Source organism: Nyctereutes procyonoides, unplaced genomic scaffold (assembly GCF_905146905.1).
Source record: "Nyctereutes procyonoides isolate TBG_1078 unplaced genomic scaffold, NYPRO_anot_genome, whole genome shotgun sequence".
NCBI classification, from domain to species: domain Eukaryota; kingdom Metazoa; phylum Chordata; class Mammalia; order Carnivora; family Canidae; genus Nyctereutes; species Nyctereutes procyonoides.
Window position 1 is genome coordinate 17,243,358 of NW_026575135.1, and position 24,804 is coordinate 17,268,161.

Below are 24,804 nucleotides of genomic sequence, written 5' to 3' on the forward strand. Positions count from 1 at the left end.
GCCATCCTAAAGGGTATAAGGTGTTGTCTTATGGGGTTTTTTTTTGGGGGGGTCAGTTTTAATATATGGTATAACATTATTGGTCTGTGATGGATTGGAAATTTGAAGAAAACACAAAAATGGATCCTTCCCATCAGATTGTTTGAGAATCATGGCTCTAAGCTTTTGTCTTGCTCTCTTCTTGGTGCCTGCCTGGACCTTGCAGATGTTTTTCTGTCTGTCTGACTGGATAACCTCCTATCCTTGTTCAGTAACAGAAGAATACATAGGACTGGAAGATAGCAGGGAGTCCCTAGAAGATACTGGGGAAGATATTATAGAGCCTAAAGACATCTGTGACTTTGTAAGCGATTAATGGTCTTTGTGGTTTGATCAAAGTGCTTTTTTAGTGATATATTAGCACTACAAACGCTGTGAGTAAGGAATAATATTAGTTTATGGTCGTTGTAAAATAAAGTCAAAGTTAATTTCAGAACCCTGGGTTATGTGAGTAACAGCTAAACAAAATCTAAAAACTACACAAAGAAACTGTGAGAATGAAGGGATCATGAACCCAGAGGGTTTAATCCTAAGTGTCTTAATTACACAGGAGTATTGGAGTTAGCAAGACTCTGTGATTCGGTGCCTGGTGGAAAGGAAGAGGATTTTTGCACTCATCTAATCGAACACCACAATTTTTTCCTGTAAACAATGATTAAAGCATTGATCAAAACAGTGACCGGCTTGTACAATATGCTAAAATTCAAGGTCTGGGAAGATGAGGGATCCCAGCAACAAATGGCAGAGCAGCTGTGAGAGCCAAAATGAAATGAATGGTATTTATTTTATAACTAACATGTATCGAGAGCATCCTATACACTAGGCATTGTGTTAAACCCTATTTATATATCTTATCTCATTTTATTTTCAACAACCCTATCATTCCCTTTTCACACAGGAGAAAATTGAAGCATATAGTGGAGTTAAGAAAATTTGCCCAAAGGTGCAGAACAAGTAAGTAGTGGCTTCTAGATGGAAACCCAAGGACTCTGATGCTAAAGCCCAGGCCATTAAACTACTATGCACTGCCTACATTGCCCCAGGCATTTGGCCACCACGTCTAACCACCAATGGTAATTATAGCTACTAGCTATGAAATAATAGGGTCTGGGGGTAGGTCTGGGTTGAATTCTGGTCCTGCCACTTGGATCTTGGACAGAATTTTAATCTCACACTTCAGTTTCCCCATCAGTGAAAAGGAGGTGATACTATCTACCATACATGGTTGGTAGAAGGAGAAAATGACAGAATTTAAGTGAAATGTTTCACTGGGAAGTACGGGGACTAGGAAATGTTCCATCAAGTGTATGGAGTGATAATTCTTCCTTGAGATTTCACGTCATAAGGAAGCATTTGTTCTTTGCTCTTATTTGCCCCCAATTCTGACAAGTGCCTTACCTTGTTTTTATCCTGTGTATCCACTTCTCCTGGTGCCATAAACTTTAGCAGAAGTGCCAAACACTTGGGGCTCTTGTGCCGAGTGGCCAAGTGCAAAGGGGTCATCTCTTCCAGATCCTTTTGCATCCAGTTTGCCCGGCGTGTAAGTAGGAGTTTCATGAAACGATAATTTCCCTAAAAAAAAAATAAAAATAAAAAAAAATGATAAAAGGACATTTAGCTTGGGGCCAAACATGTTTGAAATTTTAAAACTTTTTAAGCAGTTTAATTATTCTACAAGAGTAAAAACATTTAGATAAATTCATCCAACGAAAAACACGTATAAGTCCATTACTCCATCAATTGTTTTACTTTTTCATGTTCCCGGGACCAACCACTTCCTGGTGCATACGGTTTATACAGTGGCTGATTGATGCTTCTTTTTTTAATTTTTTTTTTATTTTAAATATTTTATTTATTTATTCATGAAAGACCGAGAGAGAGAGAGAGGCAGAGACACAGGCAGAGGGAGAAGCAGGCTCCATGCAGGGAGCCCGACATGGGATTCGATCCCAGGACTTCAGGATCACGCTCTAGGCCGAAGGCAGGCACCAAACCGCTAAGTCACCCAGGGACCCCTGGTTGATGTTTCATTGTGTTTAAAGCACTATCTTTTATTTAGCTGTCCCTATGATCCTTTCCAGTATTTTTTCTTTTCTTTCTTTTTCTTTTTTTTTTTTTTTTAAGATTTTACTTATTTATTCATGAGAGACACACAGAGAGAGGGCAGAGACATAGGCAAAGGGAGAAGCAGAATCCCCATGGGGAGTCTGAATGCAGGACTCGATCCCAGGACCCCGGGATCATGATCTGAGCCAAAGGCAGAAGCTCAACCACTGAGCCACCCAGATGCCCCTTCAATATTTTCTTTTATAAGAAATGCTGCAATGTATTTTTATTTCCACATAGTATTTCTTTTCTTTTCTTTTTTCTTTTTTTTTTCATACAAATAAATGATCAGGAATCAATCCACTGGGTCAAAGGAGTTTGTACAGTTGATGGGTTTTGGCGTATTTTCCAAATTGCTACCTACTAGTGGCAATGGGTAGATAGTTTCAGCTCGTTTTGACCAATATGGCATCTGTGATTTACATGCAAAGTATAACAACCTTGTGAAATGAGTGGAGATTTAAAAACCTAAACCCCAGGTGAGGGGAGTGAAATTCACCCAGGTTGAATGTTTTGTTCACAGTCATCTGATTAATAAAATAGGTGGTTAGTTTTCTTGGAGAGAGCTCTGTACAGTTACAACTGAGATAGATGCATCTTTGTTCAGAGTCTGGGTCCTAGACTCATCTGGTCACCTAAATGCCAGCCCAGGAATCACTGCAGGCTGACCACTTGCAGGCAGTAATCTCCACATCAGTTAAACTCTCCAATCTGGTACTGTCAACCCATCCAGAGAAAGCAGTTTAGCTCCAGAGGCTACAGCACTGGTGGGGATCCAGGTCAACTGGATGTGTATGTAATATGGGAGCTTTGAACCAAAACAGAACCCTCAAAAACTAGTTCTTCGGAGCTCCTTCCTGAGATCTGGTCCCATATCTCCAATTTTGGTTGGGGCCTTCAGCTTGCCTGGTACCATGAATATCTGACATTCAACATGATCAAACAGTATGGCATGAACCAGTTCTCTGCCTGTTTCATGCCTGCATATTCCTCCCTATTCAAAGCAGAGTGGTAGTCCTTTTCATCTTCTGAGATCCTCTACGTCCTTAATGTTGTTGGAAAGGGGATTTTTTTTTTTTTAGCATTATAATGCATTGATAGTCTAAAAAGGCAGGCTTGGACCAAAAAAGCCAAGTGACTCAGCTCAATTGTTTCCTCTCAGGAAGGCTTTCCTTGACCACACTAATGGAAATTACTTTGTTAGGCTTTATTCTAGTACCTTTCCCATTTCCTTCACAGCAATTTGCTCAGCTTACAGTTACATATGTAATTGCTTATTTCCCTTCACTGTGATCTCCGTCACAGGCTGTAAGCATCATGGAGGCAGAGACTATATTTTATCGAGCGTTGTACTCAGCATAGCTCCTGGCACAACAGACATGTTTGCTTGAGCCCTGAGTCAAGGAGTGGACATAAAATATCTTCCAGAGGTTTTTCTTTTTGTTTGAACATTCTTAATGTTGCTATATTAGATCATAACAGTTAGGAATCCTAATACTCAGATCTCTGGTAGTTGGTCACTCCTACTTTTTAATGTTTTATTTATTTGGGCATCATTCATCTGGGTTTCTCATGTCATCCAATGCCAGCTTTTGAGAGGTAAGGTGCTAAAATTTCCTCAAGAGGGCACCCTGCTCTAAATCTCTTGCCATCTTTTCTTTGAAGAAATGGTACCCAGGAAAAACAAATCTATATGGTACTTCTTACCAAAAAATAAGACTTGACCTTTTTTGAGCATAACATTTCAAATATTATGGAATAATTCATCATGACCTTTTAAAGATATTCAATCAGACAATCATTTTGATTCTGAAAAGGGAAGGAAAAAAAAGAATATGTTGGTGTGGGTGACTACTGGCTTACAGACACAGCACTTACATTGTTCTGGGGATTCAACCTATACAAAGCAAGATGCACTCAGTAATAATATTTATTTATATGTCCACTCACAAAACCCTCATTGAGTCCTGTTATGAAGCAGGCAGTATAGCAAAATGTTTACACTAAACTTTACTTAGTACAAAGCTCTTTGATATAGATTTCATCTTTGTTCCTTACAGAAGTAAAAGGAAAGGTTTTACAGATGAAGTAAAGTATCTTCCTGTGCCTTGATTTCCTCATCTGCAAAATAGGGCTAACAGGAATTGAGATTATTGTGCATGTGAAATGATAAAGATCGTAGTTGTAAAGTACTCAGAACAGTGCACAAAGCAAATGCTTGGTAAATGTTTGCTAGTTTTATTATGAACAGCCTTCCAGTGTGGGGGACGCAACAGGACGTAGCCGATCAAGTAGAACCAAGAATGGCTCATGATGGAGGGCATACAGATAGAAAGATCTGACTCTCTATATGCACTTCAACTGGTGATTATGGAGAGAACCAAGGTTAGGGACAAATAAGAGTAAAAATAGTTGGAATGTTAGAAATAGTAGTTTTCTGATTTTTTTTTTTTTTTGCATTGAGAAAGATGCCTATATTCTGCCTACAGATAATGATGACATTGGACCAGTAAGGGCATGCCCAGAAGGAATTCAGCTGGAACCCTGGGGAGATGTCAGCTTCTGTTCCAAAGGACAGGGACACAAAAGAGTTATTATCTATGAATGCTGGGACTAGAAACACTATAATCTGTTTGGACCACGCAGTCAACTTCCTGGTCTCGTGAACAAGCATTTATAAGATGCCCTGGGTATGCAAACTCAATTCTGAGAATGAGCAGAGGAGACAGAGAACTCCAAGAGCTAAAATCAGGAAAATATTTCTAGAGTCAGTGGAAAAGAGGAAGATACCAGTCTGAGACAGCAAGCTACTTTGATAACTCTCTGAAGGTTGTAGGACTCTGGGGACCCATATCCCAGACAATTTTACTTCCTGTAAAGCCCTCTCGATACAAAAACAAACAAACAAAATGTCTAAATGTTTCCTCAATACCGCTTGAAATTCAGACTTCTTAAGTTTTCTGGTTGATTCCTAAATGCAAGAATTAGGAGGATTTGGAAATTAATCATTTAGCACCATTTCTTAGGGGCACACAGAACCTGATCCTGAGGGATCTGCTTTTATAATTTCTAACTGAGTAGGAAACAGTAAAAGAGTGAAGGAGATAAAAAAATCAAGAGTATATATTCTTTAAAAAAAACAGATCTTATTTATTTATTTGAGAGAGAGTGAGGGAGCCCAATGGAAGGAGGGGGTCAGAGGCGGTGGGGAGGAAGGGCAGGGAGCTCAGGGATTATGACATGAGCTGAAGGCAGATGCTTAATCAACTGGGCACCCAGGTGCCCCAGAGGAGTAGACAGTCAAGAAAACTGGTGGTAGTGAGCACAAGTAAGAGAACTGAAGGTATAGAAAAGTCCTGATTTAGTCACTAAGAGGACATTAACCCTGATGTGATCAGGTCTGTTATGCCACTGAAATGAAAAAACATTTACTAATGTCTCTGAAACACTGAATGAGATACTTGTTTTAATAGGTAGCCATAATCCTCACCTTAATCTTCCTGTCATTAACAAGAGTTTCTTTAGTCTGAGATGCAAATGATTATAACATTTGGATTTCCCCTATATGCATGAAAAGGACTATGAAATCTAAAAGGGTAAAAAAGGATAAAAAAGTTCTCTGATGTGGTGAACAGCATTTGAAAGGAGTCTGGGAAACAAATCCAACCAAAATGCTACTTTTAATCTTATATTTTTTGTCTGTCCAGTTCTCTAAGATGAACTTTTTTTTTTTTTTTTTAGAAAAAAGCATATAGTCAGGTAATCTTAATAACAATAATAAGGAGTTTTGAGTGAAATGCCTTGATATTTTCCTTTAGGTTTTTTATGTTTAAGAAATAAAACACAACAGAGATAGTGGGTGCTCCCTTTATGGCCCTCTCCAATGCCAACACCTTCTCTCTCTTTTTAGAGACTACTACCCTGAGTTTGGTGTTTGTCATTTCAATGAATGCTTTAATACTTTTGCTTCTTACACATATATGTATCCATAAGTTACAGAGCATTGCTTTACATGTTTTCAATCTTTATATAAATAGTACTGTATGAATCACTTGCCACTTTTTACTCAAAGCAGCATTTTTGAGATTTATCCAAGTGGCTCTGGTTCATACATTTTCATTGGAGAAAGTATTTTGTCATATGAAAATAACTGTAGGTCTTTATTCTCTAGAGGAATATTTAGCATGTTTCCCATTTTTCACTATTCCAGACAATATTGTAGTAAATTTTCTTGTACATGTCTCCTGGTAAAATGTGCACGAATTTCTGTAACTGCCAGGTTGAAATTGCTCTTTAAAGTAGCTACTCCAATTTATATTCCCCCCAGTAATGTACAAGAATTCCTATTGCTGCACATCCTCACCACACTTGGTTTTGTCACACTTGTTAACTTTTGCCAATAAAACAGATAACACAATTATGTTTTACTCTGGACTGAATTTTCATTTCCCTGATTGAGGTGGAATGTTTTTATATGTTTATTGGCCATTTGCTTCCTCTTCTGTGACTAGCCTTTTTTGTGTTGTTTACTCATTTCCCAATTTAGTTGTCTTTTTCTTAATGATCTGTAGGAGTTATTTACATATTCTGGGTACTAATTCTTGGTTTTGGTTTTGCAAATATCTCCTCTCTTTGTGTGGCTTGTCTTTTGCTTTGTTTATGCTCTTCAACTGGGAATGAATTCATGATCTGAATAATGATATTGCTAGCTTTCTTAGCGTTAGAGTTCTTCATCTATTTTGGAATTTTTGTTTGCAGGCTCATTTTAAAAAGAAGACTGTTTGGTGTTGTTTTCCTTTCCTTTCCTTTTTTCCCCCTCTCTCTTCCCTTGCTCACCCTTACAGCTGCTAACACCCACTCCTGGCCCACTAAGAATCTGCTCTTATAATGTTCCCTTGCAGCCCTATCTCTACTGATATGAAGGATGCTTTCCTTGTCTGGAGGCTTGATCTTTGTCCTGCTCCTACCACGTCTCTAGATAAAGAGCTTCCTCTAAAACTGTAGCCTCATATTAAGGTAAACAATACTCCCTAATTCTAAGTATTTCCTTGGCTTTAGTGTGAATATGACCACTCTTCACTCAGTGAGAAAAATGGGAGTATCTTCCTGAACCAGAATATCTGAAATCATATAATACAAGATTGTTCTCTGTTCCTGGTTAAGTGCCTTAATTATTAACTTCTAGACTACTGGCAACTGATCTTCAAAATATTTTGAATCTCTACCTCTACATTTCTTCTCCAAGTGGCTACCATATTTTCTGTATCTAACTCCTGGGAACCTTTGCTATTTGCTTCCTCTTTAGCTGAAACAATTACTTGAACAGACTCCAAAGCTGAAGACTTGGCTAACCCTACCTATAGTGGCTCTTCTCCCTATTGAAACACCAGAAGAGAACGGATATTTTCCCCAAAAACAATACAGTACTTTGGGACTCACATGTTTCTCAATTAAGATCTTTGCATTCTTGTTCTATGTCTTCAGCACTTATATTTACTCTCAGTGTAGTTGAGGAGAAGACAACTGTTGACTATATATACAAGTGTTCACTACATTTTTTTGGTTCATTTTTGAGTTTTTATAGAACTTTGTCCTGGAAATATTAAATATTATAACTATATATATATATATATAAAATAGCACATATGAATGTAAGGTAGGCATGCTGTCATATCTCATTTTATTTTATTTTTTTTAATAAATTAATTTTTATTGGTGTTCAATTTACCAACATACAGAATAACACCCAGTGCTCATCCCGTCAAGTGTCCCCCACAGTGCCCGTCACCCATTCACCCCCACCCCCCGCCCTCCTCCCCTTCCACCACCCCTAGTTCGTTTCCCAGAGTTAGGAGTCTTTATGTTCTGTCTCCCTTTCTGATATTTCTCACACATTTTCATATCTCATTTTAAATGCTAATCATATAACATACAAAAAGATACATTATTTACAACTGAAATGGAGATAATAGAAATGTGATTTGTTACTAATTCTAATGATATCTCTATAATTATATATTTATAAACTCCTAAGGCATTTGCAATATTAATTTTTTTAAAGAATCACTATCCCTAGGAAGTATTTAGGTCACAAATATCAGTGATTTCATTATATTACATTTTTTCTGTAATGGTTACAGACACAAATAGTCTTGGAAATACCACAATAGTAGAGCTGGGAGTAGAAATCTGCCATGGGTCCTGAGTATCTCTGCATGTGTTTACTGGGTATGCCAAGAATGCAAAGCCTTGATTCCTCTTTATTTAGGGCATTTCTCAGAGTTGGGTTTGCAGCAAGCAATCCCGAAGGACATTAATGTCATCCAGGACATCAGGCAAGGAGCAGGCTTGCTTAGTACACACTACAGCCTGGGGATTCCCCAAACTCAGCATTTCTCAGATGTCACACAAACCCATTGTATGCCCAGAGTCTGTCTAGGTCCTCTGCGTTGCTCCCATAGTTCTTGGGAGCAAGAGAAACTGATGCAAGCAAGCAAATGCTCATGTTATTGTACCATCAATAAGTAGTAAAGCTTTTTGTCTCTTTTGGTAGTCTTGTGTCTTCTACTGGTACCCATAGACAATTTATCATACCTTATAATAAGTTAGCATGCACTAAAGAAAAAAGTAGGGTAAAATTAAATCCAAGCCCTGACAATGCAGGCAATGAGGAATGGATGCTGACAAAGACATAGTTTCCTTGACGAGTAAGCACAAGGACTCTGCTGGCCAAGTTCAGGGATACGAAGACTCTCTGAGGTGGTATCCAACTGGTAGGCAAGGTGGGGGAGGTAAGAGGTCACACCATCCTATCTGTTAATGAATCTAAATGGTGGCAAGTAGAACTAAAACAATGAATCCAAATGGTGCTTTGGTCTCTGCTCACCTTCCTGTGGGCAGGCAGAGGAAGGGATATTAGCATGACTATGGGGCAGCAACCTGAAGGCAATATGGTTGTGGCTGCTGAGTCAAGGATCCAAAGTGAAAACGAATGGTGAGAGCAAGGAGGAATGAACAGCGGCTCAAAAGTGAAAGTAAATGCAAAGACTTGCCTAATAGCACAGAGCCAACTGCCTCAGGTATCAGATCCCTGCTATAGCCTTATTTGTCTGGCAATGAGGACAAAGCACTGGGTGCAGAGGTCGTCACTGTCTAAAGTAAAGCTCCTGGCTTAATAGTGCCCTTGATGCCCTGAATGTCTTGGCCTGGTTTACTGATGATTTAGCTAAGTTAAAACCTGATGGTATCCACTGGGAGGCAGTCCAACCTCAATGACAACTTGGGAAAACTGACTATGGTAAGGGGGAGTCAGCCCAGAGGTCTGAAATGAAAGCCATCATCCTTACCTTAGACAATATTCCTAAGAACAGGGTATGTTTTTACTGCCTCTTGGGTTGTTGCTAATGATCTAGTCATCTGGTCTGCCATGGGGAAGACTCTAGATGGTGGTAGATGAAAGATACTTCTCTTTGTGGCTGCAAATTATAGAAACAATTGTGTCTTCCAATTAAACAGCATGAATCTCTCTGTAGACACCTATAATAAGGGCTCATTCTCTTATAAGACCAACCGGAATCGGGCTGCTGAATAAGCCTGCATTGCCCAAGTCATTGGTCATTTACCACCTGGATCCATCACAGCACTAAACATGGCAATGAATCCATCATCATAGACTAGGCCTAAAGTAAAAGGTACGTGTTTGATGTAGAAGCTACCACTGCATACCAAACTTGTGTATTCTTCTATGTAGGTCTATTTTTGTGTGTGTGTGATGAAAGAGGCCACGTTATAGGGCAGCTCCTGCTCATTCCTTGCAAGGACTTTTTGACAACTCCTTGCCAAGGTCAGCTCATGCCCACCACTGCTGACATTTCTCAGGTTATGATATTGTTGTTTCAGTCTGATTAGCCTATACCAGCCACAGCACTGAGGCCATTGAAACGAAAACATTTCATGTTTCGGGGTTTCCAGACCATCATAGTCTGATTATGGTATATCTTTTGTCACAAAGACCACTGAACAACAGGCCAATACTTAAGGTATTTGATTGATGTTCTTTGTTTTCTACCACCCTCAAGAATCTCAAATTGTTGAGAGAGGGCATGGGTTCCTCCAAAATAAACTCAAAAAGATTTCTGAATCTACCTCAGTTACCTCCTCTTGGTCCACACACCTAAGAGAGGCAGTTTGGCTGTTGAATGTGGCCACCCCTAGAAAGAGTTCATATCCTCAGGGCAGTCTCCTGGTAAATAATCAGAGCAAAGGAGTGGGGATTATACATGCCTATTTTAAAAATCTGGGAATCTTCCTGGCCCATTCATGGTTATGATGCTTCTTTCTTTCCCTGAGGAGCTATCTCAGGCTTACCTGGTTGGTATAGCCCCTGGATGGCAGCCCAGCCAAAAAAGGGACTCAGAGATTCAAATTTATTCTGGTTTAGCCACTTGGGTTTGTTTGGTGGACACAGTCCTAGATCATAAACATCCATAATGACCGCCTGATTGAGTACCCTGTTTACTAAGTCTTCCTACAGTGCTCACATAGGCCAAGGTGGGGAATATAATGAGTCTCTGTAAATTTGCTCCATATGCATCTACCCTTCTAGATGAAGGGTATGGGTGCAAGCAGTAGATAATTGGAGAAAAGGTGAAGAGATATAGCCATTTGGATGGGATACACTAATTTTTGGATGGGATACACTTCAGCATCTGGGAAGGAAATACCTTAGATCTTGGAAGGATAATTAACACTCTTTGTCCTTTGGATCCAGTACTGCATTCTGGATATTGTTTGCTGCCTGAATCAAAGACTAACTGAGGCTAACAATAGGATCATTTCTTGTGTTTGTCACTGCCACTCACCTGCTATGAAATAAAAAATTCGCGTGGACATGGATGGTCTTGAAGTTTTCTGCTGTGCTTGACACCATCAATGGCAGTGCCTGAATGTGAACCCCCTCATACATGTAGAAACACAGGGACTGGCTAAACCTCATTTTAGCTTAATGGATACAAATAAATATGTCTCTCCTGGTGTGTGAGGAGCTTTGGGCTATGCCACATATGACAACTGAAGCTATAACTGCTTGGTGTTACTGCCCATGTGGCCTAGCCAAATTAATGTAATGTAATGGTGATCCAGGCTTAATTACAAATCCTAAACTAAAGTAACTTGTGCCTTTTTCAGGTTATATATTTGTATATAGGGGAGAAAGGACCATGAAATATTCCTCCATTGGTCCATCTAGGACTTCCTGTAATTATCGGTAATCCCACCAAAGATTAGTAGGTCAATCAAACTCCCTTGCACAAGTCATAATAGATAATAGACTAGTCTTAGAGTGCATCCTGGTTGTATAAAGTAAGACCTACTGTTTCCCCTGGTATTTATTAACAGTTGACTTAATCCCAGACACTGAGGGGCATAGTTGAATCAATACTGCAAGTTGTTCTCATCCTGCTGCTTTGAGTCCTATTAATTAAATGTCATATGAGACATATTAAACAGATTTGTTTTCAGCTTCTGTTGGTCAGATTAATCAGAGTAGCTAATGGAATAGCATGCTCATGTTAAGAACATGTAGGACTAAGTGATGGATTGTTGGGAGAGGCAATCTACCATGGACCCTAATCATCTCTGCATGTTCTTTTTTTTTTCTTTTTAAGATTTATTTATTTGAGAGAGAGAAAGTGCACACGAGCGTTGAGTATGTGAATGGGGGGAGGGGAAGAGGGAGGGGAAAATCCCAAAGCAGACTCCATCCTGACCTCAGAGTCTGATGCAGACCTCGACCTCATGACCCTGAGATCATGATCTGAGCTGAAACCAAGAATCAGATGCTTAACTGACTGAGTCACCCATAGGTGCTCCCATCTCTGCATATTCTTATGGCAAAAATGCAAAGTCCTGACCATTCTTGACTTACACAAGTTCTCAGGGATGTGCTGGCAGCAATCAACTGGAGAGATAAGGTCATTTTTTCCCTCTGTGCTTAATTATTGCTTGTTATAAAAGCAGCAGATTCCTCAGTTCTGATGGAAACCTACCATGTGTAGGTAGGTAGGTAGAAGGCCCAGATCATCTATCATCTGGTAACTGGGAAACTCCCTCATCATTCTTGGGGGCAAGGAAAATCAATGCAAACATATAGGTGCTGATGATTTTTATAATGCTCTCTTGTTAAACTTCTTTGTTTCTGACCTTGGAGTCTCTTGTCTATTGTCAGTATACATGAAACAGTAATAGACCAACTTCTTACCTTGTTTGTAGAGTAAAATAAAATTTCAAATCCTGAAAATAATTCTTTTTTTTTTTTTTTAATTTTTATTTATTTATGATAGTCACACAGAGAGAGAGAGAGAGGCGCAGAGACATAGGCAGAGGGAGAAGCAGGCTCCATGCACCGGGAGCCCGATGTGGGATTCGATCCTGGGTCTCCAGGATCACGCCCTGGGCCAAAGGCAGGCGCCAAACCGCTGCGCCACCCAGGGATCCCTGAAAATAATTCTTTATTTTTGTAATATGAAATAAAGTATAAGAAGACCTGAAACACATTAGACAGGTGGGCAAGGGATAGAAAATGGGAAGTCTAATACAGCAGGACAAAGAGTCTAAAATTTATTGTTACAGGTAACAGGGAGCCAATGAGGAGTTTAAGAAAGAAATGACGTGAGTGAATTTGTGTTTTTTAAAAAAATAGACTGGAGGCTGTGTGAAGCATCAATTTGAGGGGGACAAAACCTTGACAATGAGGCGAGGCCAGTCAGAGGGACTTACTAGAGCAATTCAGAATAGAAATGTTGAGAGCTAAAGGAAAATAAGAGGACAGATTAGTGAAATATATAAGAGGACTCCTACATGGGTAGAAGATGGAGAGCGGTGTCAACAACTGGAAAGATGGAAAGAAAATGGGGTTAGGAATGAAGATTTTGAGTTCTATTTTTTTTTTTAGCATGTGGCATTTGGGGCTCGAGGGATGTCAATATAGAGATGCCTAGCAAAAATAGCAAAAAATGAAATGAATACATACGGATCTGAAGATGGGAGGAGATGGCTAGATTCAAGATATAGGGTTATAAACCATCTATATTAATAGCTGCTTTAACTGCTTTCCCCAAAAAATAATTCCTGCCATAAACTAAAGTCATAAAATTGGAAAAATGAAACTTTACATCCTTATTGAAATAAGGATGTAAATGTAAACATAATTTAAACAGCCACATAGGTAGCTCAGTATAATACAATCTAGTATTGTTCTTTTTCCTGGGCCAGGAGATACCACTACTAACTACATCAAATATAGAGTATAAGTGGATTGGAAAAGAATGGCCCTTCCTCATTATTCTTGTTTGCTTGGCTCATTTTCTCGTTTCAGTTGATTTAGGTGTCTGGTTGTGCTCTGGTTTCTTGGACTTTTGTTTAAGGTGACTCTATAAGAAAGCAAACAGTTACAAAACCCACGTTTTTGAATAACATGACTTCATTGGGCTTTAGAACTGAAATTAAATCTGCGCTGTTTCCCCCAGTTTCAGATATTCTTTTTCCATAAATTTCTGATAGTCCAGTCCAAACACTAGGCTTTATAGCTAAAATTTCTAATTTCTAATTACTCAACAACTATGATGGTAACCACATCACTAACCTGCCACCTTCAGCAAATCTTTAAAACTATTTTTTTTAAAGCTATTTGAGAATTCTCTAAGCAAAGGCTAAGAATGGCACTTCAAAGACAGACTAGGAGCTCTATTTGTTGTTTTTCCAGTTTAAGATGTTCATCCATCTGGCAGAGCAGCTAGACAATACATCAGCCAAGAACATCTCCCCGGCTTGAAACAGATTCTGGCTCTCAAAAAGGATTTGACTGAAGGAAAGGCAACATCTTTAGTTGCTCTGTGGCTGAACTCTTCTAATATTTCTCCCCGGTGTCTTCTCCAAGTCTTGGCTCCTTCCACTAACTTGGTTTCCATAGGAATAGACAGAGCCATCAAGTGGCATACAGTCAAACAGCACAACAGAAAGAGAAAATGTTACTGTCAAAAACAACACCCCCCCCACACACACACACACAGAGAGAGAGAGAGAGAGAGAGAGAGAGAGAGAGAGAAATGTACAGACTCTTCTCTAAGAGAAGAAATGATGTAAAGGTATCCTCGACTTTGAGGATTCTTTATGCAATGCTAGATCCGTCACATGCTTTTTCCGTCTGTCTGTTATAAGCTATTTTCTTAGATTACTATGAAAATTAGTTCCTTCAATAAAGAGCATTTCATGCAAAAAATAAATATTAGAAAAAGGTATAAAATGTTGTGATGGCGTATTTCCACAAGTACAGTTCTGCTGTGCTTGTAAGGTACCCTTCTGTATTTAGAGTGGTGCTTTAAATTGGCACCACCTTTTGGGGTGATTATAAAATGCATTTTGTTTCCCATAATTGATATTTGGTTTACAGGAAAACAGTTTTTCTTAAATCGATAGTTCTTGACCTCTAGGATATATAGGGATCAACCAAAGAACTTGAAAACACAGATTACTAAAGCCTTCCCTCAGTGTTTTCATTTACTAGGCCTGGTGTGGGGTGCATTTCAAACAAGTTTCTGGGAGATGCTAGTCTACAATTCCATACTCTCAGAACAATTGTTTAAATGAAGAACCTAATATTGGAGTTTTCAACTCTGAAAAGCTTAAACAATAAACAAACAATAGATAAATCCAAACAAAAACAAAACGTCTGTTCTATCCCAGGTCAATGCAATGAGTTTCTGGGATTTTGGAATTAATGTTTCTTAAATACTTTGCAGGTAATTAAAAAATGATATCAAGATTAAAGAAGTACTGACCTAATTCAATCATTTATTCAACATTCAATAGTTATCTACTATATGAATACTCTGTATCCAACATTATGCAAGAAGTTTGGAAGTGTTAATTTTTTTTCTTTGGAACCATAATTGGCACACAATGTTACATTAGTTTCAGGCATACAACATAGTGATTCAACAACTCTATACATTATGCTCTGCTCACCACAAGTGTAGCTACCATCTGTCACCATACAACACTATTACAATACCACTGACTATATTCCCTATGCTGTACCTTTTACTCTCATGACTTAGTCATTCCATAATTAGAAGCCTGTATCTCCCACTCCCCTTTACCCACTTTTGTCCATTCTTCCAACTCCTTCTGCTCTGGCAACCATTAATTTGTTCTCCGTATTTATAGGTTTGATTCTGCTTTTTGTTTATTCGTTCTGTTTTTTAGATTACACATATAAGTGAAGTCATATGATATTTGTCTTCTTCTTGTCTGACTTATTTCACTTAGCATAATGCCCTCTAGTTCTACCCATGTTGTTGCAAATGGCAAGATCTCACCTGTTTTTATGGCTGTATAATATTCCACCGTGTGTGTGTGTGTGTGTGTGTGTGTGTGTGTACTTCTGTATCCATTCACTTATCAATGGACATTTGAGTAGTGCTTCAATATCTTGGCTGTTGTAAATACTTTATTTCTTGTCTGTTTGACTTTAGCCATTCTGACAGGTGTCAGGTAATATCTCATTATGGCTTTGATTTGCATTTCCCTGATGATGAGTGATGTTCAGCATCTTTTCATGTGTCTGTTGGCCATCTGGATGTCTTCTTTGGAAAAATGTCCATTCAGGTCCTTTGCCCATTTTTTAATTGAGTTGTTTGTTTTTTGGGTTTTTTTTTTTTTTTGGTGTTGAGTTATAGAAGTTCTTTATATATTTTGGATATTAACCCTTATCAGATATATCACTTGCGAATTTCTTCTATTTAGTAAGTTGCCTTTTTGTTTTGTTGATGATTTCCCCCACCATGCAAAAGCTTTTTATCTTGACATAGTCCCAATAATTTATTTTTGCTTTTGCTTCCCTTGCCTTAGGAAACATATCTAGAAAAATGTTGCTATAGCCAATGTCAGAGAACTTACTGCCTGTGCTCTCTTCTAAGAGTTTTAGGGTTCTAGGTAGAGTTTTGGAAGTTTTAAAAAATAATTAAAAGACATATGTACACTCATATACAATGTAACACAACAAGCAGAGAAGAGTAAGTGTATAAAAAGTAGAAAAACAGACCAGGATAGAGGATGTACTTTCAGCCCTTTGTGCAGATGGGAAAGGGTTAGATCAGGAAAAATTTCATGAAGGAGATGGCAATTGAGCTGGATGTTAAGTTAGAATCACCGATACTTGAGCACTTCTCTGTGTCTCCATTTCATTTTTCTTCTCCGTTTCTTTGATATGGACAATAGTATTTTCTGAATTTTATGTAGTCTTATAACAAAAACAGCTTTGGGTTTTACTCCCACCCCTTCCAATCTGTCCCCGTAAGCTCCTCCTATACCAAACTTTTGAAGCCAACATTAGTTAACTTGCATGTATCAGTTCTTTTGTATTGGCTTATTGTATGGTGCATTAATTGCCACACTACCCCTTGCTTCAGCCATAATGGACAATGAAGCCATATGTAGATGTTATTCACTGTTGTAATATGGCAAATGAGATAAGTGACATATAAAGATAGACAATAGTAAGAACTCTTTAGAAGGGCTCCTAACTCAGCCTTGAGGGGCCAGTAAAGTCTTCCTGGAGGAAATGGTACCTGAGCAGTGTATATACAATTAGGCTAGCTTAAGTGGAAAGGATGCTGAATGTGCAAGGGCATTGTGTGTGCAGAATGAGGGTGAGGAAAAAGTGACTCAAATAAAAGCTTTAAGTAGTTCATAGGCCTAATATGGAGTACAAAGGGGGACGTAGGAAGCAGAAACCAAAAAGGTGAGGAAGGCCTCGAAAGATGATGAAAGGTACCAAACCAAGGGGTTTGGACTTTACCCTCTGGGTTTCTGAAGCAGTCCTAAAGGATTTAAGTAAGGCAGATCACCCTCACATCTGAAATCAAATCACCGAATTTCTCCTAGACTCAGTTTCCTCCCATATTGAATAATGATCTAAAGGCTCCTCCAGTTTAATGTTCTCTGACTATGTTCCTAAGAAGCAGAAGATCATCTACAAACAGCTATTCCAAACTCATTGTTTTTTTATTCAAGCTTAGTAACAACTTCATTTCTAATAAGTTCTATTTTTCCTGGCCACAGGCTAATACTTTTTGAGTCAATTTCATTTTTCCTTATACAAAATTAATTTTTCTAGCCTACTGAAGTTGAAGCTTTGGCGGATCCAGAAATGCTACCCCATGGGAGGCAGCATAGTAATAATTAAATGACAGTGTATTTTGGAACCAGTCAAATCTGGGTACTTCACTGGTTGTATTAACTGTAGCATGTTACTGCTCAAAACTTCAGATTTCCCATTGGTAAAAAAGAACAAAACAAAACATAGTGACCAGGTCACGGAAAATGCTCGATAAATATTGGTTTCTTTCTTAGGTACCATATTGTGCTCCTCTCATCCTAAAAGTGGTCTTTGTAAACAAAACATCTTTTATTTGACCATGTTTGTTTCAAAAATAGATAAATAAGAAAGCACTTGCTTCTTTCATTCTCATTGTCTGATGTCCATTATCATCTGCCCAGCCTGTTCTCACTGATCCTGACCAGCCTTCTGAGTTACATTGCAAGTAGTTTTTAAAAAATCGTATTTTAATATTAAATTCAAAAGTTAAATGCAACAAATCTTATTTACCTCCTGGTTCCTTCGAAGCACCCCAGGTCTTGTGGTAGGCTCTATCTTTAGTTTTCCAAGAATGTACCTTAGTTTTATTGATTCTAACATGCAGTTTAAAAAAATCAATTCATCTACTCAGCTAAGATATGTGCCTTGGGGGGAACTGTTTCAAACAACTGATTGAATCCATCTGTTGCCTTTTCTACTTTGGTTCCACACTATGAATGGGATTTCTTAAGACAGTGATAGAGAAAAATGTGCAGATAAATGTAGAAATAAATCCAACTAAACTCAAAAATCTTTAATGAACCTATGCATTAAAGGTTTTAATCAAATGCAATAACTAGTAATCTGACTCAGTACCATTACCCGTTTTCAACATGGTAGCCAAGGTCCTCACAGTGATGATGTTTGAATTCAAATATGTATCTTCTAGTCTCAAGTCCAGTCATCTCTTAAAAACCATATCACAATGCACCCTCTATCTGCAAATCAATCCCTCAACTTTGTACCACTCTTTACCTTTTTCCCACCATTCTAGACCTTTTCTCTTTAAGACTAAAAGTAACTTATTGGTAAAGAATAATGCCCTAGTTCAGTGGTAGGAGAAGGGAAGAAAGATCTAGAGATTGAAGGCTATTTTAGATATACCACTTTATAACTGAGCTTAGATAGGTAGGTGTCCTGTTTGCCACAGCTTTGTTTTTAATTCTAACCCAATAGTTTTTCTAATTTCAAGAATATCACAGTTCCTAAATCAATATTTTAGTATTTTGTGCAAGCCTTTTGTGGATCATTTGGAAATAAACATCCATCATAGAAAGCCATTCCAGAATTATGAGATACATATTTTATATGCAATGAGAAATTTGGAAAATTATTCAAAATTGGGAAAAGAAAGTAAAAAAAAAATCACCTATAATTCCATTACCCGAAGCTTAACGTAAACTCTACTAGCATTTTGGCACAATCTCGTCCACTTCCTTTTAGCTTATTTAATATGGGAGGTGATGTTTACAGTTTCCATCAAAATATACATCTAATTTTATATCTGGAAGAAGCCATGATTTTAAAAGTAACTTCTGCCATGGTAAGAACTGATTTAGGTGGGGAGTGGTCAAAGGATGCTAATGGTAGTGAGCCAAAGTTTGAAGACTGCCAAGGTATTTACATAGTTTAAAATTAGCTCTCCACAAAGAGAGCTAATTATTACAAAGGAAAAAGGTAACCATACTGACGTCAAGTAACCTGGCAGTTGACACTTTATCCAAGTGATTCAACGTGGACATCACCAGTAATAGAACAAATCAGTGTCATGTTTTTTCTGATATCATGCACTGGAAAGAACACAACATCGCTTCTGTGGTATTCTTGCCAAAAGTGCATAAACTAAATCTAATTATGAGGAAACATCAGATACATCCAAAGTGGAAGACAATACAGCTTGCCTCTTAGAAAGCGTCAATGTCATGACATGCGCATGTGTGGTACTCACACACATGAGAAACTGTTGCAGATGAATGAAGACAAAAAAAGATGTAATAGAACGCAAGACTTGAGCCTGGGGGGTTTATATGGATGACATTATTGGGACATATAAGAAGGATCGGGGATTAGATAATAGTATTTCATGTTAATTGCTTGATTTTGCTAACTGAACTGTGGTAATATAATGCCCAAATTTTTAGGAAATATACACGAAAGATTCGGGGGCAAAGAAATATCATGTCTACAACTTACTTCAGATGGCTCAGAAACCAACATCTACACACACACACACACACATATGCAAGAGGAGGATAAAGCACATGTGGTTAAACGTGCACATTTGGGGAATTTGGGTGAAGGGTACATTCTTGCACATTTTCTGTCAATCTGAAATTATGCCAAAATATAAAGTGAGAAGAAAAAAGAAAAAAAACTTTAGCTTTTATTATAAAAGTAATAATATATTCATTAAAGAAATTTCAAAAATAGGGGTGCCTAGTTGGCTTAGTGTGTAGAGCATATGGCTCTTGATTTCAGGGTCATGAGTTCGAGGCCCATGCTGGGCATAGAGCTTACTTAGAAAGAAAGAAAGAAAGAAAGAAAGAAAGAAAGAAAGAAAGAAAGAAAGAAAAGAAAAAAAGAAAGAAAGAAAGAAATTTCAAAAATAAAAAAAAAGAGAGCAGAAAAACAATGTCCACCCTTCAATGCACAAACCTGAGGTAACCATGGTTTACATTTTCATATACTCTCTTCCTGTCTCTTATCTACCAGGAGTGTTTCTCAGCCTCACATTGCACTTAAAATGCTCCATAATCACACCTTAGTTAATATTCACAATGCCCCTGTTGTGAAAGCCGGAATTACTGTTGCTTCATAGATGAGAAAAAACAAATTCAGAAAGATTAAACTCTGGGTTTATTTTTAAAAGATTATCAGATAATATATATAGTAGAAAAAAATGTCAATAAATAGCTGGTTGCCTGTGACTCACAAACTGTTATTTAGTTTCCTGTAAAATAATAAGTTTGGAGGTGGTTTCTGGGATTCTTTTGAATACTAAAATGTTACAATTCAAACCTCTTCTATTATCACCAACATTTTCTTTTGTATACAGAATCTAGTGCCTGGTGCAGTGCCTCATACATAGCAGGCATTATATAAATATTTTTAAGTGAATAACAAATGCATTACAAATTATAAAATGGATAGTTCTGTTTGGAGGCTATGAAGCTAAATAATAAAAAGTGGTTTGTCAAGCAGAACATAATTATAATTGATTGTTATTATTGGTTACTTGTACTAGAAAACAATATAAAAGTAACTATACTCATTTTAAAATAGAGATTAAAGTGAAGATATGTCAGCTTTTTTTTTTAAAGATGGCACCTTTTGTAGGAATCTAAGAAATTTACTATGAAGTTTATTTCTGTATTACTCTTTGTTCAAGTATAATTCACCTTATTCGCATCAATAACCAATTTAACTGACTGTTTACAGACAGATGGAGAGACAAATGACAAATTAGTACTCCCCGGGTTTGTGGCATGGACATAAAAAGTGAATTTATTTTTCAAATACCTTTTATAGCCATAGCCTTGCAAGTAGAAGACATCTTATCTGGTTTACTATTGATCCAAATGACAAGGCTGAGCATCAGATTAAGGATATGTCAGAAACCTGAAGGAAGGCTACCAACAGATGCGGCAGGATGGTAGCTTCTTTCAAAATGATCTATTAAGGCGACGGTGTTTACAAAGGCAGTTGAGAAAACACAGCACAATATACTGGGTTGTATCAAGGAACCAGCAGAGCACCCATAAAAACTTCTAATACTAATGTGAACCCCCATACACCATAAACGATACATGTTTATTTCCAAAAATAAAAACTATGCACAGATTTTTGGTGACAAAATATCGTGCTTTTTCTTCACTCACATCCTTTTCCTATTGCCATAGGTTCTTTCTTGACAAACAATGGCATTCCTAGGAGATGATACCTGTTTTAAGAAAATGGGAGATACTATCTAATTTAAATTGTTTGTCAACCACAAACAGTCAAGCACAATTCAAGAATTTAATTCTAAGATATCTTTGGTGATAGTGAAATATGACTTAGCTAAGTGTGGTAATGACCGAAAAATATCATGCCAAAATGGAGTCCTGAAAAATAAAAATTCCAAAAGTGTTTCTTGTATATATATAGTACAATATTTTTTTGTAAAGGAAATGTCCTGGGGATAAAATACCACCATGCTAAAAAAGAAATGTAGCAAAACAAAAAAAGAAACCTGATCAGAGGTGGGAAAATCTGTTTTTTTGTGATCACCTTGGGATTAGCACTTCTTTAAGGAAGATCCATTACTTTCTAGACTAGAATGAATTGAAGAATTTTGTGAGAATCATGGGAATAGAAAAAGCTTCAGAAAATTCCCCTTTCAGATGGCTTTAGACAGACTTGAACTGGTTTTTCAAAAACCAGAGTGCTCTAACCAATTTCAAGAGATCAACGTTTGACATTGTTATAGACTAAAGGGAGAGTGAGCGGTGGTCTAAAACTATTTAAAAGATCAGCAAACCACTCAACTTTTTAGTTTGTTTTTTTTTTATTTTTTTTAATTTTTTTTTAACTTTTTAGTTTGTATTTTGTAGCAATGATAAAATCTGTAGCAATGATAAAATTTGTTTTTATTTATCACCAGTTTAAAAAGTAGTAAATATAAGTTTAGCTGCATTATCATTATTAAATGCTGCAGATTTTATTTTTAAATAATCTCTATACCCAACATGGGGCTCGAAGTTACAACCCCATGATCAAGAGTTTCGTGCTCTACCGACTGAGCCAGCCAGGAGCCCCAAGATATTGTTCTTAGAGGTGATGAGTAAAACAACTTTCAAATTTCCAAAGTGTTTTACTGGTCACCAGTTTCTTAAGATGTTATTAGCTTATGCTTTAAAAAAGTATATATTGTGATCAAAAAATAAAAGTCTCCACCGTATGACTTCTCAGAGCTTTGAGATGCTAACATGCATTGTCAATTTCCAAGAAGGAACATGCAATATTTCCCAAACTTATTTGGCCAGGGGACCCATTTTCACACATTTCATGAGAACATTGTTCTAAGGAAGGAGCTTTGGGAAATGCTGCACAGAATGATTTTCAAAGTCCTTTTAAGCTTTTATAATTTTTATTGTGTGTGTGCGTGTGTGTGTGTGTGTGTGTGTGTGTTTTGTAAGCAACAAAAAGCTGCTTAATACCTAACCTAGGGATGCCTGAGTGGCTCAGTGGTTGAGTGTCTGCCTTTGGCTCAGGGCGTGATCCTGGAGTCCTGGGATTGAGTCCTACATTGGGCTTCCTGCGTGGAGCCTGCTCCTCCCTCTGCCTATGTCTCTGCCTCTCTCTCTCTGTTTCTCATGAATAAATAAATAAAATCTTAAAAAAAATACTTAACTTAATATTTCTTGGATAAAATAAACTTGGGGAAAAAATGCTTGAAAAAAAATCTCACAAAACAAGCTAATCTAAAACATGGAGGGAGTGCCTGGGTGGCTCAGTCAGTTAAGTGTCTGCCTTGGCTCAGGCCATGATCCCAGAGTGTTGAGATTGAATCCTGCATCAGGCTCCCAGCTTAGAGGGGAGTCTGCTTCTCCCCCTCCCTCTGCCCTTCCCCTGACTCATGGTCCCTCCCCCTCTTCCTTTCTAATATATACATAAAATAGTAAAAACAAACAAACAAAAAAACCAACCAACAACAACAAAACCAACAACAACAAAAAACATTGAGAACAAATGCCAGAAAATGTGGCAGAAGAACACAATTGCAAAAAAAATTACAAAAACCCAAATATACCTGTAGCCAGGATTCTTTTTTTTAAGATTATTTATTTATTTATTCATGAGAGAGAGACACACACACACACACACACAGAGAGAGAGAGAGAGAGGCAGAGACACAGGCAGAGGGAGAAGCAGGCTCCATGTGGGGAGCCTAACGTGGGACAGGATCCCGGGTCTCTAGTACCACACCCTGAGCTGAAGGCAGTGCTAAACCACTGAGCCACCCGGGCTGCCCTGTATTTTAATCAGCCTTTTTAATCTTTTTAAATCACGCCTCCTTTCAACCTCCCTTATCAAGAGTACCCAGTATGTGCTTCACAATGGCTAACCAAATGGCATAGGCGCCAAACATCAAATACATATCAGACCTTATATTTTGCACGATTAGAGATACAATTTGCCTATAGCTATGGTGAAATGCCTATCTTATTACCCCCCATGTGCTTTGCATTCAGCCTTTTTGAGCATAACACATTACTTTTATGCTCAAACTTCTAATCACATCCTTAACTCTCCTTTGCCAGTGGATGAGAGATATTGCTCTGGTTAGAACCAGGTGACAGTAAAAGCACAGAGCTTCCAAGTGCAGTCACGCAAATCTGAGGAGGATTTCTGGTAGCCCACAATAAATCTAGTTAGTCCAAGGAGACTAGATTTATGAATGAATCTGTTCAGTAATAGAGCCAAGTTCAAGAACGACTCTGCTGACCCAAAAGTAGGATAGTCAATGGAAAGGACAAAACTTTGGAGATGCAGCAATTTCTTTAACTCTGAAGGCCACCGAAATGAGTAAGCAATGTCTATAGAAGCTATAGTGAAAAACTGAAAGATTTAAGCTATAGACAAGTTCCATGGGTGATAGAAAGGGAAGAGAGAGAGAGGAAGTGAGAAAAGAGAGAGGAAGGAAAAAAATTAGAATTAGATAGGAAAGAAAGAAATTTGTATGATGGAAACTCTAATATACCTCTCATTCTTTTCTGTAATTTCCTCAAAGTTTCTAAAAAAAAAAAAAAAAAAAAAAGCCATGGCCGTTCTGCCTTTCAAGCTTTGTTCACTCTATTCTTTCTGCCTTAAATTCTATCCCCCATTCCCATTCCTTGTCTAAGTTTGGCCATTTCATTACGGCATACCTGAAATTTCAATTCCTGTATTAGGCAGGTTTAGTACAGGAAACAGCAGCTATTTTAGGCATTCTGGGCAGAAAGAATTTTAATATAGAGAATTATATGCTTATAATCAGAAGCACTCTAACTAGGCTTTGAGGAATGACTATCTGAACAATGCAAAGTCACCACTGTGACTACAGTATTAAGTTCAATTCAGGTCTGTAGCTGAGTCAGGAAGTTAGAATAAAAAAAGCTGCTGTAGTAATTGCCTCTCAACACCTAGGCGGAAGAAAAATAGACACCAGAATGGTCCATAAACCTCCCTTGATGATTGTTCCCACCTGTGAAGCACTTATAGCCTGGCCTCCTTATAAGGGATATTCAGCATACTAATACTGTCTTATAAGATTAACACCCTCTTCAAGTATTGGCCCATCCTCCTTATCTTGGGTATAATACCCTTGCAGCAAGAATCAGTGTATATCTCTAGTCTCTTCCTTTTCTGATTGCTATAGCTCACTTCCTTTGGATAGTTGTACAAAGCATTAATAAATTGCTAATTACAATCAGGTAATGCCT

General features: G+C 37.8%; 1 protein-coding gene across 3 annotated transcripts in view; it reads right to left on the bottom strand.

Annotated features, from left to right (window-relative positions):
* The window catches only part of INVS (inversin), a 155,768-nt gene that overhangs the window by 79,748 nt on the left and 51,216 nt on the right, over positions 1–24,804 (bottom strand). For 2 of the 3 annotated variants that reach the window (XM_055301615.1, XM_055301614.1), the window contains one exon: positions 1,438–1,611. In XM_055301615.1, coding sequence (XP_055157590.1) covers positions 1,438–1,611 — 174 coding nt within the window. Of the gene's footprint in view, positions 1–1,437; positions 1,612–24,804 lie in introns of those variants that run through there. The other variant, XM_055301617.1, reaches the window with a different exon arrangement.